The sequence below is a fragment of the Danio rerio genome, chromosome 21 (genome assembly GCF_049306965.1).
Source record: "Danio rerio strain Tuebingen ecotype United States chromosome 21, GRCz12tu, whole genome shotgun sequence".
In the NCBI taxonomy this organism is placed as follows: Eukaryota; Metazoa; Chordata; class Actinopteri; order Cypriniformes; family Danionidae; genus Danio; species Danio rerio.
Genome location: NC_133196.1, coordinates 30,019,282 through 30,039,176, shown reverse-complemented (window position 1 = coordinate 30,039,176; position 19,895 = coordinate 30,019,282). Strand labels below are relative to the sequence as shown.

Here is a 19,895-nt window from a genome sequence, read left to right as displayed (position 1 = left end):
TCCTACATTATCCCACAATCCTATACCCCGTTTTGCCACAAGCGCACCAATATGGAGCCATCACTCAGCAGTATCATTGGCAGGCTGACTATCCCTAATTGTAAGACTCCGCAAAGATAAAGAACTTAATTATTCACATGATGGAGTTCACATTATTCCATCTCCTCCATTTTTACAGATGGTTTCTCCCGGCCACATGAAGTAGGCAGACAGACAATCAATAAGCAGTGTTTATTGAAGGCATGTGATGTCGTCGGCACGTGAGCTCACGCGATCACAGATATTGATTTCAATGGATCCCACTGAAGTGTTGACTCATTAAAGCATCGAGTTGAGCTATTTTTAACGTCTGGTTTGTTATTCACATGCGCTGAATCGAAACAATTGCATCACCACGTGCTTAATTATTGATTTGTGTGGTAAAATATCAAACATGACAAGGAAAATAGTCTGTTAACCTCCTTTTATTTATATATATATATGTACTGTATATAGTTTTTTTTTTCCTCCTCCAACATTTTTCAATGATAAAATAGTACACACAAGGGTATGGTGCATTAGTATTTGCATATGTTATATTTCTCATTATCAAAACAGATGGAAAGAGATGAACTTCAAAGAAATAAAGACATTCAAAAATGGAAAGATAACAAATGCTATTAAAGGCATCAGATCTCAAATGTCAGACAGATTAGTTCCAATTCCCCTCAGAACATTCTCTATTTCAATTTCAAACACAGTGACAGAAATATTTACCCTGTAAATTCCAGCAGTTTCAATTAATAATGTGGCAAGTACCTTTTGCATCAGCAATGAACAATGCTATATTAAGACTGTACATGACCCATTTCACAACAACTTTGATAAATACTGCATTGTTATATTAGCGGTGTGAAACAAAGGCAAGGCATCCACCAATTCTTGACTTAAAAAAACTCACAGAATAACAGAGATGGACATACTGTAGGTTTGACTGCACTGTCAGAGATAATAGCATTACTGTATATGGTTTTCCAGAGATTTTCAGCCATACCAGTGGCCCATATTATTTGAAACCATAAAGTCCAAAAAGCCTTCCCCCCAAAAAATGCCCTAATTCTGTGCTAATTAGTCCTTAATGTTGTGCTCATGTAAACAGAGATGTGTTTATCTAATAACAACAATCTGGAATATAACTGCCAAGATGAGACGGATTGTTCAAAGATTTATGTTTTGTGCTCTAGAATCTAAACAGCATTGGCTCCATTGTAATTCCAATATGCTTTTGACGGAACTGTTATCACATTCATATGTCTGTATATTTCACACGATTAAAAGAAAAAGCTCATCACCACCTTTGAATGTTTTGATAAACAATGAAAAAATATCCAAGTTGCTGGCAACTGAAACTAAACCCCAGGCCAACTAGATCTTAACCCAAAAAAAAAGACAGTCAGAGCTGATAGCATTGAACGGTTCTCCAGAGATTTTCAGACACCTACACCAGTGGCCCATATTGATATGAAAGCCAAATTTAAGTCCAAAAACCAACAGAAAGCATCCCTCTTACAACAAATCTCCTAATTTTGAGCCTGTCACTGTTCAATTCTTAACATTGTACTCGTGTAAACTGAGATGCGTTTGTCAAATAACAACAATCTCAAATATGACTGCAGTGATGAGACAAATTGTTCATAGATCAAATCCCAGACCTTTTGTTTGCTAAAATCTACGTTGGAACAACATTAGCTCCATTTTAAATGGCAACGTCCATATAAAGGGACGATCATCACATGTATGGGTCTGTGTGACAACAGAAACAATATGTTTCTCAATCTCAAACATGACTGCAGTGATGAGACGAATTGTTTTGAGATCTAAGTTTTGTACTTGAACATCTACATATAAAGAACAATTGCTTCATTGTAATTGCCAACATCCATTTAAAGAGACGACCAGCACATTTACAGTATGGGTCTGTACGAATCACACAATTAAAACAAGACACTCTAGTCGCTACCTTGGGATGTTATGATAAACGACGAGAAAATATCTACGCTTCAGGCTATTGGTCCTCATGAAGAATTGGTCTACTTAGAGTCGAGACTGTTCAAACCATTTGAGACGCACCCCGGCGGACCTCTTTTGGCGCAACAGTCGTGCGTCTCGTAGATTTCAGGCTGAGTGCTTTCAATTACTCCAATGCCGTTGAATAAAACCTCATTATCTGTTACGAATTATATCAATCGTGTTCAACAAGGGAAATTAGAGAAATACAGCCATTTGGTGTCACTACAGCAGCCATGAGGCCTCCACAGCTAAGGGGAATGTAACAGGACAGTGAAATAAATCCACATTAGGAAAGAAATTGGAACACAAGCACAAGATGAGCCTTGGGAAAAGGACGTTCCCCTAAAGCCTGCGTTCTTACTCAATGCGCCCCGGAGTCTATAAGTGCTCTTGAATATAGAGCCATCGATCCTTGTTGGCCTCAATGAAGCTCTCTTCAGCCCAAACCACCTGGGTAACCGTTCTCCACCTTTACATGATACACAAACTCAAGTGGAAGACTCGGGAGACTAGATCAATTCCATTCCTGCCCTTATTTTCCCAGCAACAAAGCAGGCAAGGCCATTGGTCAAAACATTGGGTATGTGTGACAATTTTTCTTAAAAGTAATTGCTTGGTAATTCAAGTAAGATACTCTGTGCTATAAGACTAAGTAGTAAGGGATTGTGCATATGATTTTTTTTTTCAGTTCTAATGTTTTCAGTTAATGTAAACGATCATGACGAAAGCGATGTAACATCAATGTGCGATATTTAGTGTGGCTAGGAATGCATCTAATTAAGACTCATTCTCTCATTCATTTATTTATTGCTTGCTATCTATATGTTTTCAATGTCAATCGTTTAGTTTCCACTACATTCATTAATACTAATGATAGATTCTGTTAACAAAACAACACTAGAACAAATTCTCGTCACATATTAATAAAACAAATGCGATTGAAGATCACAAAAGCACATGACACTAAAGCCAAAGAATTCACGCTTGACATTTGCAGATTTGTGTTGTGTTGTTCTTTGAGATCCTGTAAAAATATCTGTAATTTGTAATCTGTGCTTGTACTAGTGCTACAGCTTCTACTGTCAGCCTCCATGTGTGCGTGTATGTGTGTTTAGCCGTGCAGGGATTGGCAGTGGTGATGTGTTATGTTCCCTGCTGTTGGCCTTCGTGATATCTACTCGGTGATCTCCAGAATAAGATCATCTCCTTCAAGTGTGCTGTCGGCGGTCACGTAGATCTTGGCCACGGTGCCGGAGATGGGAGAGTTGACCACCGTTTCCATCTTCATGGCGCTGAGCACGCAGAGCGGCTGTCCTTTCTCCACTTGCTGCCCTTGCTTCACTTTCACCTCCACCACCTTACCGGGCATAGGAGCTCCAATCTGACCACGAACGTCCTTCAGGGCTTTAGGGTGGAAATGCATCTCCTGCAAATCCAAGAAAATTGATTTAGGTCAGCAGGGGTGTCCGGTTCATTTACAATTTGCATTCGACCTTCAGAAACTCTTTAAAAAGAAATGCATACATGTTGACCATTAGAGGATCATTGAAAACAGTATATCAGAATATAATAAAACTAGACAGACAGACTGACAGACAGACAGACAGACACAGACAGATAGATAGATAGATAGATAGATAGATAGATAGATAGATAGATAGATAGATAGATAGATAGATAGATAGATAGATAGATAGATAGATAGATAGATAGATAGATAGATAGATAGATAGATAGATAAAATGACGGGAGGGAAGGACGGACGGACAGATGAAAAATGAAGAGAGACAGACAGACAGACAGACAAAATAAAGAGACAGACAGACAGACAGACGGATAGACAGACAGACGGATAGATAGATAGATAGATAGATAGATAGATAGATAGATAGATAGATAGATAGATAGATAGATAGATAGATAGATAGATAGATAGATAGATAGATAGATAGATAGATAGATAGATAGATAGATAGATAGATAGATAGATAGATAGACAAAAAACGAATAGACAGACAGACAGACAGACAGACAGACAGACAGACAGACAGACAGACAGATAGATAGATAGATAGATAGATAGATAGACAAAAAACGAATAGACAGACAGACAGACAGACAGACAGACAGACAGACAGACAGACAGATAGATAGATAGATAGATAGATAGATAGATAGATAGACAGATAGACAGATTGACAGATTGACAGACAGAAAAATTAGTAGACATATAGATAGAAAAAGTTAATAGACAGATAGATCGACAAAGAAAAATGAAGAGACAGACAGACAGACAGATAGATAATTTAATAGACAGACAGACATAGATAGACAGAAAAAAATTAATAGACAGACAGAAAAATTGACAGAAAGATTGATAGACAGATTGACATACAGAAAAATGAGTACACAGATAGGCAGAAAAGTTAATAGACAGACAGACACAGACAGAAAAATGAATAACCTAACAGATAGGTAGCTAGCCACAAACTGATTTTAGTATTACAGTTTGTATAGTGCTAAAAAAATAAAATCTTGTCACAGATAATTAGAACAAGAATGACATTTAAAGACCCTTAAAAGAATTGTAGCAATAATTGCTGTTATAATAGTATAACTGCTACTTGTAAATTTTTACTATCTTTGCTGTTTTTAATTATTTAAATTATATATAAATAAATAATATTTAGCCTTTTTTCCAAAAGTGTAAGTTAGAATTAAATATGTGGCCTCTTTTTTTACATAAACTTATCTTTAGCACTGAATGAAGATTAACATTATTAAAACATTATTTATCTGTTACTCTGAATGACAGACATCATTTTACCTATACTGTGACATTTTATTTTCAGATAATTAATTAGTTGACTGTATTTGCATTCATCACATGACCAGTATGAATGTATTATGCAATTTCTCAGGTGTGGTTTCTATTTAGAGGACTTGATTAAATTTTAATTAACAGAAACCGCAACAAGAAATCTAATTAAAATAAGTGTGAAATGATTAACTAAAATGCATGCATACTAAAATAGAAAATATACCTTTTGTACATGATACTTTATAAAACATTTAAATAAAAATAACACCTTACAGCCATAAACCCAGACTGTGCTTAGAAATATTACTCAATGGTTTAAACAGAAACCACTCAGTAGATTAACATGGGCCTTCCTAATGAACTGTTTACCCCAGCACTGTACACATAACTATAATGTATAAACACTCATTATAATTCTGAGAATAGCAGGCTTACACAGCTTCACAGCAAAAGCAGCTACATGGAGGAACAATCACGTTAGAAGTATTTTCTGAATGATTCTTCTATCTGGCCCTTGATTAAAACATAATGTAATTCCAACTGACTTTTAAGGCATTTGAGCATGTGATATACAACATAACCACCGTGCCCACTTAAAACAAGCTATGTTATTATAAACATCCTGTAGACACATATATTAAAAAGCTAAACCAATTAAAACTACAAAACACATTAGAAAGCTAAACTACACTGCGTGCGGTTCAGTAGTTTGGGACCAGTATGTTTTTTGCTCAAAAACAAAAAGTTTGCACAGCACACTCGCAGTTTTTACATTTTTGGTGCGTTATTCTAGTTAATTATATTATTCAGAAGGTCATGATTCATAAACCAAAGATATGACTTCAACAGTAGTAAGACATTTTATAGATTTCGGACATGACGTTAAACAACTAGAATGTATAGGAATTGAAGTATTTGAGTCACATAGAGAAGCTTTCTGGATTCATAATTTTAAAATCACTTACATCAAGGATTAAATAAGGAATTAGACCTATTGGTGTTTCTTAAATGTTTTATTGTTTATCTATAATATTGTGAATCATGGATTTTGAGCATATAATGATACAAATAATGAGAAGACATTGTGTCGAAACGTCTGTGTTTTGTATCTTCTAAGAATGTAAAATAAAGCTATATAAAGTAATTCTTTAATGAGAAATACTAAAACATACTATAAAAGCAATAATATAGTGACATCAATTTAATGCAACTCTTATCTCTGTGAATGCTTTTAAAAAAAAAAATTTAATTCTTCAGTTTTTTGACTCCTATTTATCGCATAATTTCACTGACAAATGTTGTGAGCGTAGTATTACAAGTAGAAAGCGCATTCATGTTATACGAGCGAGTGAATCTCTGCTTGCGCGCCAATTTCCTATGTTTGTGGACAAAACTGCTCTCAAATTTATGCTGCTCGGCGCAAATCTTCTCAAAAACTCTGTCAGATGATGTGGACTCACAATTTGTGCTCTGTGTTTCCTCTTCCTTTCCTGATTTTGCTCTCCAGAGATCCTCCTGTTAAATTGGCTATCCCAAGAATGTTGATATGGTTTATATATTGCTACACTCTTTATTAACAATACATGAAAAACTAAAAGGTTAAGGTAAATTTTATAATAAAAACTAGTGTTTTTGATGCATTCGGTATACTGCCTATGTTTTAGGCTAGTATTATTTACAACTCCTTGTTAATGAATGCTTCGCCATACTGTAGTATTAAAAAGCATATTGTAGGTTAGACACCCCAGTGATCAATGTGCATGAGAGTCAAGTAGGAACTAGATTTTCTTTAAAATACACATTAAAGTCGTTTTTAGTCACAGAAATGTTCTTCCGCATCTAAAAAAAAAATTCACAAACATTTTCTTTAAAATGTGTGCCCTTGTGCTTGGTAAAACATTTTAATATGGTATTTTAATGTTATTATATAGTATTTTCACAAAAGATTCTACCTTTTTTGAAATAGTTTAACCTACAATATGCTCTTTAAAAATAGTAAACTGATACAATAAAATGCAAAGTGTAGTTTTACTACAGTAAAGTGTGGTGAATTGTAGTATAATACACCTTATATTTTAAAGAACTGCAGCATTGTGTCATTTGTTTATATTACATTTGCTGAGTAAATAAAGCAAATATAGTAATACCACAACAGATTAATTGAAGTACTTTACTGTAGTACTGTTCAAAACACTGTATATGCCAATAGACGTGTTCAGGGGCCTGGTAGAACAGCTTTTCCTCAAAATGAAGAGGATAACAAAGAAAATGTCCTCCAAATATTAACAACAATGTGAAAGACAGCAGAGACTAGTTCACTTTTTTGTAGTTGCCATGATAAAATGAGATAGTGATAGTGACATTTATTTGAAGAGTGAACAGTACAGCAGGCTATAATACCTTATCAAGTTTTTCCCTACTTTCAATCACAGTTACATTTCTGTTTGCATTAGTTAGTTTTTCGTATAAATGTTTTTTTTTTTAGTATGGTGCACCTTTTGGATGTTTAATAAATGTTTTTGAAATAAAATGTATTCTTTACATCCAACGTTGAAATATCTCATCATATAACATACAGTCAAAAAATGTAATGGTTTATTACATTAAAATGTAATGTCTATTTTTAGTATTTTTTATTTATTGATAGTAAATGGTGTACTAGGGAACACAAGAGGGAAAACAAGACACAAATTGTGAGTCTGAATATCTGTGAGCAGTGTATTGAAAGCGCACAAGTAGTTTTCTCCACGAATAGAAGAAGTCGGCGCACGAGCAAAGAGATTCGCTGGTTCGTATTACATGTATGAGCTCTTCACTTGTAATATTGCGCTCACAACATTTGTCAGTGAAAAACACCATACTGGTCAGGAGACATTTCACTAACTGTCACTAAAAAAAGGGGAAAACTTCCCTAAAAGCTGTAAGTGAAATTCAGAAACCCACCTTCATGGCCACGGTGTCTTTGACCAGAACAGATCTCAGCTGACCGTTGAGCTCAAAGAACACTTCTCTCTGCCCCGCTTTATTAAGATCTCCCAGAGCCAGAGCCTTGATGTGAAGTGTCTTTCCTCGCTCCAGCTCCACCTGAGACAGACAGCACAGATATGAGCAGAGGAAATACACAACTGATGCCTGGAATGTAGGAATGACATGTACAATCATGGCTGACAGGAAGATTTATGACAGGGCAACTGAGAATAAAAATTTGATGCCACTTCCGTTAAATAATTGAAAGACTGAAATACTCCCACCTCAAACTCTTCAGCAATTTTTGGTCCGTCTAGGAAGAGTCTGGTATCCAAACAATCCACAGGCCCAAAGGTTCTGGTGAAATCCTTGAACTCCTGGAATACTTTGGGATACATGGCTGCTGACATCACATCCTCTGGAGTGATTTCGTCACCGTGAGCATCTTTCAGTTGCTTCTCCAAGGCCTGGAAATCCATGGCAGGCAGAGAGGCTCCAGGACGTCCTTCGACACGGGGAAGTGACTTCAAAACCTAAACAATAAAAACAAAAGAGAAACTTAAAGAACAATTAATAATAACATTTTCTCAGAAATAACAGTCTTCATGGTTAGAAAATGGAGGGAATTTTAGTTGCACTATATAGTTTTGCAAAATAACTTTAATAAAAAGCCTTTACCTTGTGGAAACATGAGAGAACCGCAATGATTGTAGCATGAAGAATGATTGAAACTAATATTTCTAAAGGGGCCACTGCTTTGAATGAATTGAGCACATTCGTGGACATCACACTGCTCTGCAGTGATCTTCTTCCACTCTTTTTCTGTCTCTTCCACAGTTCACTGACTATGATGGGTTCTTAGGCAAAAACTTGCCATCAAGGATTCTCAATCAGGTTTAGATGAGGGCTGTGGGCTGCCATTTAATGATCTCAGTGTTTTTAACTTTGGACCAGTTCTCAGTTCACACAACAAGTTCCTCAGTAATTGTTAGTCCAGACTTGTGATTGTTTCTGCTGATGAAGGTTTGATCTCTGCAGAGTTTCAATACAAATACTCTTGAACTTTGACACATTGTATGTTGAGATACAGATTCTTCCATGTTTAGAAGTAAACTGACAAATATTTTCTATTGCAGTGTTGAACCTATGGAGATTACATTATGTACAGGGACTTTACATTTAAAATAAGCCTACCAAGACAGTCATGCCTTTTTTAACCATGGCATGTTTAAGATCTAGTTTGTTTAAAATTAGTGATCTTTACTGCCTGACCGAAACACACTCACAGTTTTTAATGGGTTTTCTGCACTCACCTGTTACTCTTTATGGCACTGGAGTTTAAATAGACGTTCATCTCATTTTATGCTTGAACAACTAAATGAAAGCTTTAGGGCCCTATCATACACCTGGTGCAATAGGGCACAAGACGTGTTTTGTGCAATTTGTTGCTATTTTGAGATCAGCATAACCATCATTTTAATTTTTTTCTGCAATGTTGTTTAAATAGTAAATCCATTTGCTCCACTTTGTGGACTCATGGGTGTACTGGTCTAGAAAGTAGGTGTGTTAAGGTGCATTGCTTTTTTGAGAAACTGAAATAGACTATGCTGTTAACCAACTGAAAGCAGGCCTAATGTCCAGCACAGAGCGTGTTAGTTGTGCGCCTATGTAGGTTCAAAACTTGCACACATTGCTTAATACACACAGGATGTACAGCAATGCACAAATATCTTTACATATGAAAAAAAAAACAATTAAAGGATTAAAATGTTAAAAAAATATTATTATTGTTAATTTTTATTTAAAATATTATTATTATTATTATTATTATTATTATTATTATTATTATCATCATCATCATCATCATTATTATTATAGGTAAATATAAAAACCACTGTCTCCATCTCATTTACTCATTACAGTTTGCTTTTGTATATTGTTATTATTGTTAGCAGTATAATCTATTATATGCTAAATTTGTTCAAATAGTTTAGCATAAGAACAGGACGTGTTTTTTTTTGTGTGTGTGTTTTTTTTTTTTAACCACACTTTGTTATTATTGTTCATTTATTCGTTTGCTGAAGATTGAAACTGAATTTAGAAATAGCTTTGTAACAAATCTTTGCACTTAACAAACAAAATTAAATATGTAGCTAATGGATGTCTTCAGTATAGTGCGTACAGAGTTTTTCCGAATGGAGGAGGATCGTTCTTTATCCTTGTGCTGCAGATGTTTTTTTTTACGTTTTCTTACTAGAAGTGTTCAATTTTACCATTTAAAGTCCGCCATGTAAATACCAAATGTGCCATGACACAGCTAACTCTTAGATGAAATGGGAGATGAGACTCTGATTTGTTTAATGCAAGTTATGCTCAAAACACACCCATAACTCATTAAGAGAATAAGCACAACCCTCTTAGGCCATGAGCCATAGCACAAACTGTATTTTTCAGTCCTTAAAAGAGGTGGATTCGGACACCCCATAATGCGTTTGCACCATGTGCTTTAGACTTTGAGACTAGATCATTAAAATAGAGCCCTTTATCTATTTAACTGTCTATATTTTGATTAAATTACTTCATCAATACTGAACACCGAACCTTATATAATTGAATATAGTCATGTCAACCTTTTACTAGAAGTTTATCAGTAACTGAAAAACACTTGTACACTGTGCATTTGGCCTATTGACCGTTGAGATGCTCCACATTATCTCGTCCTCTCTTGCATTTGCCTTTTACAGATGATCAGCTTTTTGGCGGACTTAAATCAATCACACAGATCACAGATTTGAAAGGACTGTCTTCTCCTGCTGTGGTTTAAATGCTTGTCCCTCTGGCCTTCATCTGGGCAACCTGCTGCCAGAGAGTTTTAGTCACTTTTGAGTGATTCGTAATCTTGCATTGAAAGTCATTGAAAACTGAAAAGTTAGGCTGCCCATTCTAGCTTGTTACATAATTAAGGAATTTATCACCAGGTGCCAGATTTACACCAATAACCTTGAGGCATCTGAAAGCGTTCTCTGATTTCTCATTTAAGATTTTTATCCTGTGCTTCATGAAATATGCTTTAAAAACTGCTCTTTTACTCCTGTTAGGATAACTTGAAACAGGCCTAAGTAGTGACCTTGAAATATACTGTAGGAAATTGCAAGTTGTTCTTTAATTTTGATCTCCACTATATAGATTTTGCTCAAATATTAGTGGCTTGCTGTATTTTCAAGCTGCTCATAAGTGGATGATGTAGAGCGTTCGCAATCCCCTTGAGCTTCACGCTGAATCCGAGAATATTTATAACCGATCATTAGCAGGAGCAGGATTAATCTCTCCCTATTGCTTCATTTGGATGAATTTAAGAGGCTAAAGGAGTCGAGGAGCGAGGAATTAAACTTGATATGATGAAATGTAAGTGTTTTTATTCAGCAAAACAAAGAATGACTTCAGAACATACGCAGCAGACCTAAATAAGACACTTTTTATGCAAGCAAACAAATGCTTGCATAATGATGAACAATATTAATGTTACAAAACAGACAGGGGGAAAAAATGAAGGTCGGAACCACGTTGCACAAATATGTTTGTTATCTAAAATATATGCAAAGCAGATGGCCTACTAATTCTGAAGAAGACATTGTAAATAAATTAGCTGCATACTAGCAGGCACAGAACAGCTTCAGCGTGTGCATTGTTCATTTCTGATGTGAGGCACATTTGTCAGGGAAACGGCTAATCTTGCACAGGAATGGCTGCTGGGTAATTGGGGCGTTCAAGACAAAAGAATGACATGGTTTTCCCTCACGTATCTCTGACAAGCACAACACAGCATTAATGCACTCTGGAGACTGGAGGGAAACCCTCTTAAGACAAACTTGACTGCGATCAAGCCAATCTCTTCATTCAGTGAGAGAGCTGAAGCTCATTTTGTTCACCATAGAAACATTCAATAAATTGTATTTATGCAATTCTGTATATAAAACAGGCAGTTCTCCTCTTTCTGACATCAACCAAAGCTTAGCAGAGACTTAAACTTTAGTTAACCTTTAGTGATTTACAACAATCAATTCTAACTCCTCTCCATGACCGTTTCAACTTACCTTCATCTCAACTCCATGGCCCAATATATTGATTTCTAACCCTGGGGCTGTTTTTTTTTTTTTTTTTTTTTTAACTTGCTATCTTGAAGTGCTTCCTATGATCTGCCCTATGAGGTCTGTATACATCCAGGCCATATAAAAAATATATTTCATAATACACCTTTCATATAATCTCTTTGCAGTGTTTGAATGGTCAAAATAAGCCTCCGATGTTCCTAGAGAGAGTATGAGAAGTTTCAGCTCAAACTTAAAAATAACTTTAACTCTTTGAAACTTTCTCTTTTAGTATTTGATTCAACTTGTGCGGTGTTGGTGACTGTTGCTATACATTTAAATGAGATTATGCTCTTTTTAAAAGAGGGTGAAGCTACAAGTCACCTCTGTATCAGCATAGCAGCAGATTCAATACAGGACTAACGTCATCTCTGTAAAAATGTCAAAAGTGCCTTAGAAACATTCAGTCCATGGACTACAGTGTTCATTTGTGCCTTGTGCAGTTTGCTGACAGTATTTCCATTTTAAAAAGTCTGATTCATTTACAGTATTTTTTATTATTTCTTTTTTTCTGCCAGAAAAGTGGGGAGAGCCGATCGGGGAAGGATCGGCAAAAAACCTAGAGTTGAGAATAGAACTCAGGTCAACGTGAGCACCTTGGTGCTATGTGTCGACGCACTAAACACTTACTTGAATAAGTTCAGTTGTTTTTTTGTTTTTTTGTAGCTCTGTATTAAAACAAAGAAACAAACATTGCGTTAAATTCGAAATGATGATCACTGTCAAAGGCATTCGCCCCAACTACACCCCCATCATTCTCCTTCTCTTCTCAGATGGGATGATGGGCCAAATCAAAGGGCCAACTTTGACCATCAGGCCCTACTTTGGGAATTTTTGCTCTAAACTCTATGCAAGAGTTGACTCTGCTCTGATTGGTCAGATGACCCAGTCGGTTCTGATTGATGTTGACAATGAAACAAACTATTACCATATGTGAATTCAGCTTTACACATGTCTTGAACATGTATAAAAGTGACCACAAAACAAATCAACAAAAATGACATGGGCTGGCATTATGCAAATGTGAAAACTGCACAATATGTAACATGACCAGTGATGGAAATAACAATGTTATAAATAAACGGCATAACTAATGGAATTACTTATTGCTTTATAGTAACGAGTTTCACTCGTTAAAAACATTTTTTTTTTCCATCAGACTGTTTCTGTCGGCCTGTTCTGGTATATGCATATAACTGATGATAATTGGCTAAAATGCAAGTGACGCTTACAAATACACAGATGGAGCCTCTGTAAAAAGCAATTAAAACTAGTTTACAAAGTTCTTATCTGCTAAAATATTCAATATTACCATTGATTATTTCTGCATGCGAGAACAATACTAAAATACAAAACAAGACCATCATGTCAGTATATTTACTTTACAAGCACATTTCCATATCATCAGCTTGCCGTGAATGAAGGCCATATTAGCCATAGTGCATTAATGAGAGCGAGCGAGGAATCTGTAGTGATCACGATGGATACAAAAGTAATTTACTACATTTTTCCCAAGATTAAAACATAATAGGACATTAGAAGGTTTGTTAAAAGAAAGAGCATGTTATGAAATTGCCGGATTCAGTGTTTAAACCATGGAAAGATGTCAATGTTCATCATTGCATTGTAACAGTATTTGCATCTTGGACACTTTTAATGCTCAATGCATTTATGAAGCATCCGTGTCTTGAGGTAAGTCTGTTTGATGCAAATTTTCCATGCACGATTTGATTGAACAGGAATCACAGAACTGATTATTCTACTTAGCCAATCACCATAGTCTATAAAAAATAAAAATAAACATACAAAAGTAGTAACTGAAGGAAAATAGTGCCGTAAACGTAACGATACAGAAATAACAATGTAATTAAGCAAAAATACTAATATGTTAAACTATCTGGTAAAGTAACTCTACTCAATGAGAGGGTTTCATTATTTTACACCAGTGGTTCCCAAAGTGGTGGTCGCGGGACAATAATGAGGGGTTTCTTGGTGGTTTCCAAAACTCAAATAAACTATAATAAACGATTAAAATAACCATATTTTATTCATAACACACAGAAGATAGTTAATAGCTATGGTAAAGAAACATCAAAAACAACATACACATTTAAATCTATCAACCTTTTAATTTTTTTTTTTTAATATTAATACTAAATTAAATTAATTAATGACTATTAAAAAATTATTTTCTTACTGTTTATATGGTCTATATGTATGTCATGATGTAATAGTTATTTATTTGTACTTACCTAACTTCTACTCTGTATTTGGCTTTACATTCTTTTTTATTTTGTATTATAACACAGCAAGCTTTTAACTTCTGTAGAACAAGTCTAACTGGGTGGGGGGGTGGGGATTCGGGGTTGTTTTGAGATATGGTCATATACTGTATGCTCTCTATATTAAACAAAAACTGAAATAATAAAAACAATGGTTCACTAAAAAATTAAATAAATAATGTTATTAGACTGTCGCATTTTTTTTTGTCGTCAACACGCTCATGTTTATATATGCCTATAGTTGTGTGTGCAACATTTGTATACGTATTGACCAACTTCAAGAAAAATGGTGGTCGTGGGTCACTGATATTGTTATTTTGAGGTCACGGGCTGAAAAGTTTGGGAACCAATGCTTTACACCACTGTTTATAACCAACACATTATCTTATTTGCAAGACATATCCACATAATTTCCATATCAGACTATGCTGATATTACATATTAAGTTGATATCAGCCAATTTATGGAATGTACAACGGTTAATATTGTGCATCCCTATACAGTGCAGCGAGAGTGTGAACTGCACTTGCTCATACCTTTGTCCTGAAGGGCTCTGGAAAGCCTCCATGAGGGATGCCGATGTGTCCTTGCAGAAATTCCACCACAGACAAAGGGAATGACAGCTCATCCGCCCTCTCCTCCACCTCCGCCCGAGTCAGAGAGTTCTGCACCATGAACTGCGCCAGATCACCCACAATCTTAGAGGAGGGCGTCACCTGAAACCAGAAGCAAAGATAAGAGAGAAAGGAAAGACGCGCTTGCTTAGGCCTCCATCAATACACACAGCTGGTTTTTCCGCCCGTAGGATGCCCTGGCCAATCTGAGCCAAGACTAGAAGAGCAGACTGAACACAAAAACATGGCTTAAGACAGCAGATAACATTCGCATCACATGGACAAAAGAGAGAAGAATGGGAGAAAGTGAGAAGCGAGAGGCGCTAATGAAACCCATCGCTAATGCGTCGCTTGTTGAGCAGAGTAGCGCTCGGCCTCCGATATTGACAATATTAACAGCGAGGGGACTCCGAGAACAGAAAGCCGACTATCTTCGATCATTTAATTAAGCCCAGGGAAATGAAAGGCAGCAAGGCGAGACCAAATGCTCACAGACGCCTCGGATTGGCGGAGATCAGTCAGAGCCTCTCTGAAACACAACAGATAAGCTTTTTTTGCTTCAAGCTCTTCCCAGTTGATCTGTCTCTGGGCCATAGGAGACAGGGACGGGATTATTTATTCACTCTCTTTCTTCCTCCCTTTTTTTTGGCAAGTTATTTTTATTCAATTTCATCTGGAGATTGAGACTGTTGCGACGGAATAAGCGGGATGAGGGGGGAGGAGGAAAAAGAGAGAGCAATTGAATGTGGGATTCAGAGAGGAGTTCTCGGGTCCACAGTGCTTATGATCTGGTGAGCGTGAGCAGATTTCGAGAGCGAGGGTGAGACCCTTCTGAGCGCAGGGGGTGATAATTAAGCTCTATTTAACCAGGGAGAATGTTAAATATGAGCATTTTAAACTGCACCATTCATGATTGGTACGTGTCATAATTGCAGCGTATGAACAACCTTAAACGTTCCATTCACTGATGGGAAAAGAGAGAGGAAAAAAAATACAAATCAGTATTTCTGCAGGAATGGGAGGCATATCGTTTATTTGCTAATCTCAATTTTATTACTGGCTTCCAACCTTGATTGCAACAGAGGGGTAAAATCTGAACTCTAAAAATGATCTGGATTGTGTATTTTGGGGAGTTGGAGAATATAAAACTGTATTTTGAGTAAACAAAGCTAGATTGTATATTTGTTAAGCATTTATTTATTATTACCATCCAATATTCAGTTGAATATATGTGGATGCACATCACATTAATAATGATCAAACGGATGAAAAGCAGTTGCTTTCTAAATATTATTATTCCAAAAGTTTTAGCAGTTATTTAAAGGTGCAGCAGGTGATTGTCTTCAAAAACATTTTTGTTGTGCTGGTTGAAAGTCTCTTCACAGTCCAATAGTAATGGTTACAGTAAATGATCTAAATGCGTTTATTTGTATTTTTATATTCTGGGTGAGGCATAAAACTAAAAAAATGTTCATCCAATTAAATAGAGTCGGACCGACATCTCCCATAATTCTGATAAGCAGCTCAGACTGTCTGTCAGCAAATGTAGATTCGGACTTCTGCGCATCTGTTCACGCAGATCCCCCATTTGCACGTCCCTGTCCGCATAAGCAGCCGCGCGGTCACGAGACAGACCGGGAGAAATCAAACGCTGAATTGAAACTTTTCTGTTTTAGTCAGGCTAAGCTTATGTTAGATTGTGTTGTGTTATGAATGACTTGTATGCACAGAAGTGTTGTTCAGCCACTAAAATCTCCCGGTGAAAGATTGATGTGATTATTTTCAGTTCATAAGGTCCTTTTACAGCATTGATAACGTAGATTTATATTTAGTTTAACAAAAAAACATCAGTAAATAGTGCTAAGATAATATGTAAAAGATACTGTAATATGCTAAGAGGTTAGCATTTAGCATTTTGGCAGATCACCTACTGCACCTTTAATGAGTAACTATTTGATTTTAATATTAATATTACACCTTTTTATATCGATTATAATAAATGCCCTTAAAAGTAGTGAACACTGGAATTCTGTGTGCAAAACGTAGAAAGCATTTCGGTGTAATTTCAATACAACATTAAATAGTGTATGAAATAAAAAAAATATATATTTGTTCCATGCAAAGTGATAATTAAAGGTGCTGTATGTAAGACTCTTTTAAAGCATAAATACCATAATATGTTTGCAGATATTTATGAAACATTCAAAGGCAAAATTCATGTTTGTTTGAAAAACAATGCTGAATTCAGATATTCTGCTTTGAAAATGTGCATTACATGCCAGAACGAGTGTCTTTGTTTTGGTCATTTAATCTGCCAAATGATGGTTTAGCCAATTATATTTCAGCTCCCTAGGTTGTCATGATATAAAACAGTGTATTCAATTCATTCAGTCAAGAAGGCTCTCAAAGTGCGTGTTCGTGACTGAAATGCAACCTCCAAAATGAGAAGCAGATTCAGATATCCCCATGAGGTGATTATTAATTAGCAAAATTTACAATATATTATTTTAATATATCACAAATGTAAGCATTAGGTGAGCAGTCCTAACAACACGCTACATGACGAGATATGCAGTGATAAGCAATTTGGCTGTTTGCACCAGACAAACCATGATAGAAGTTTAAATACAGCCATTCAAAAGCAAAGAATAGTGCACTCACTGCACTCCAGTAAAATGATAAGGTTTATAATCTATATAAAACATATTAAACCTCTTTAAAGATATTAAATGTAGATGCTGAATCATTTTTATCTGTTGGTTCGTACTGAGTCACTGTTCTGAAGTTCCATTTCAAATGGTTTATTTTATTTCCAAGATCTGAGGTGAACTATCTGCTGCTGCTTTCAGTATATGGCAATAAATGTCAGGTAAAATAGCATTCAAACTCACATTGTTAGCATTTAACACTGAAAGCACATGAGGTGATCCTGAGGTGATCACTGTCAGTTTTCTGTTGTTCACCTGTGAGAAACAGAAGCTGTTTCTAAACTCCTTTTGATATAGAAAATATTCCTTCTATCATGTGTTCTTGCTTTCATTTAGAACACGATTTAAATCAGCCTTAAATAAAGGCTCAATCTGGCAACCTGCATTTTGCGTGTTTTGAACCAGGCGTGTCAAACTTACATACAGCACCTTTAAAAGAACTACATATAATACCAACTATTATTATCATTGAAGTCTCCATTGTGACGCGAGGAAGATTTTAAAAAGACCTAATAAACTGAAATGTGTACAAAATATTTATATATACAGTAGCTACTGTATATTAAAAAAAAACAACAACTACCTTTGCATTTTTTAACAATAGGTTTGAATAAAATATTAATGTTTTATAAAGGTCTGATAACATTCCCCATTTTTTTTTTTTTTTTTGTTATTTCATGCTAAATTAAATAGCAACATTATAAATTTAGATCAAAGGACATCAATAGTTTCTAGAACAAAACAAAAATAGTTTTTCCTCAAAGCCATAACTACTGTATAAATCGTGAATCCAGAGAAAGGCCTCTTATTTCATACCATTTTTGTTTCCATAATGTATCTGTATTCCTTTTATGAAACAGATTGAATTCATAGACATGTCAAGTATCTTTATACACACTCCTCAGAAATAAAGACACTAAAGGCTTGAGTGGATTTTATGCTGATAATTATACCTTATGATACACTTCCCAGATGACTGACAAATTTTTAAAAGCTATGAAGCTGTCTCTGCAGAGATGCCTTTTATTATTTGAAGAGTTGGAGTGTTTTGAAGCGATTACGTGCCAGGACCCAGCTTTCAACCGAACTAGCTTACAAAGGAGTGGGAAAAAAATGAAAGGAGAATTAAAATCTGTTCCAGTGAATCAGAGAAAAACAACTGCAAAATCCTCTGGCACGAGCATCTATCTTTAATGTGTATGAAGGTGTTGAGTACGGCAGCACAATATTTTTAAACCAATATGTCCAACAAAGTCTCTGAATTGATGATGTGCACTTGATGTAAAAAGCGCAGTTTGAACTAAATATTGTTTGATGGAGACATTGGTGCTGCATTTTTGCTTGCTGCATTTGACCAAAATAGCTTAAATATAACACACTTGAGCATCAGATATGTAGCAGTAAACTGTTAACTGGACACGCGTGACAATATCAGGAATGACTCAGAAAGCATGAGCATTTGACAACATCACGACTCAAGTGTGTGAAACATACCATCTGAGGAAAAGACGTCAACCTAATTAGCTAAAAGGTGTGGTGTCTTTGGCTCCATATAAAGAATAGACTCGTGAAATTCAAATGTCTGTGAAATGAAAATCTGGATCACTGCAAGCAATAAGAGGTTAAAAGGGTTCGTCATGCAAACCACAACTGCATTAATAGTTTCTATTTGAGTCGAAAATCTTTTAAGCGCTATGACATTTGATGAAAAAAAGAGCAGAGAGCTCATCTGACAACTGAATATTGTTGAATAATTACGATGCATACTTTTTAGCAGCCTTGGAAGCATTTTTTCATTATTTTTCCCCAAATATTTCTCATTTACAATAAATCATACACAAAACCAGTTCAGAGAGGAATTATAACCAGCTACAAGAATAATTACAGCACTGCAAATTATGATCATATTCATAGTGCATTACAAAATATTCTGATGATATATACAAATATTTCTGCAATGCTTCATATGCTTTGTGGGAGTCTGTAATCAAAGCTTTCCCTTTGAAACATCTTAATTGTTAATACACATTGTGTAAGTGCAGTTTGTCACTCTTAAATCAGCTCTTAAAAAGTGCAGTCACATTTTGAGTTCCAAAAAGGTTCACATGAAACTCACACACAAGTCTGTTTCAAACCAAACAACTTCAAAAGCTCATTGCCGCTGAGCAGTACAGTTTGATACCATACAGTAGGCTTTTTTTTTTCTATTTCCACTGTATGAAGTTCCAAAATACTGAGTTCAGATTGACTTATTGCAGAATGCTGATTGGTTTACAGAGATGTATGACTTCTATGTGACTATGTGC

At 35.6% G+C, this 19,895-nt stretch overlaps 1 protein-coding gene across 1 annotated transcript in view; it reads right to left on the bottom strand.

Annotated features, from left to right (window-relative positions):
* Positions 1-3,004: 3,004 nt before the first annotated feature.
* Positions 3,005-19,895, bottom strand: part of pcxa (pyruvate carboxylase a) — a 230,229-nt gene continuing 213,338 nt past the window's right edge. Inside the window, 4 exon segments of the mRNA NM_001328356.1 lie at positions 3,005-3,475; positions 7,814-7,954; positions 8,122-8,370; positions 14,804-14,983. Of these exon segments, the coding sequence (NP_001315285.1) occupies positions 3,224-3,475; positions 7,814-7,954; positions 8,122-8,370; positions 14,804-14,983 (822 nt within the window). The 3' untranslated portion in view covers positions 3,005-3,223.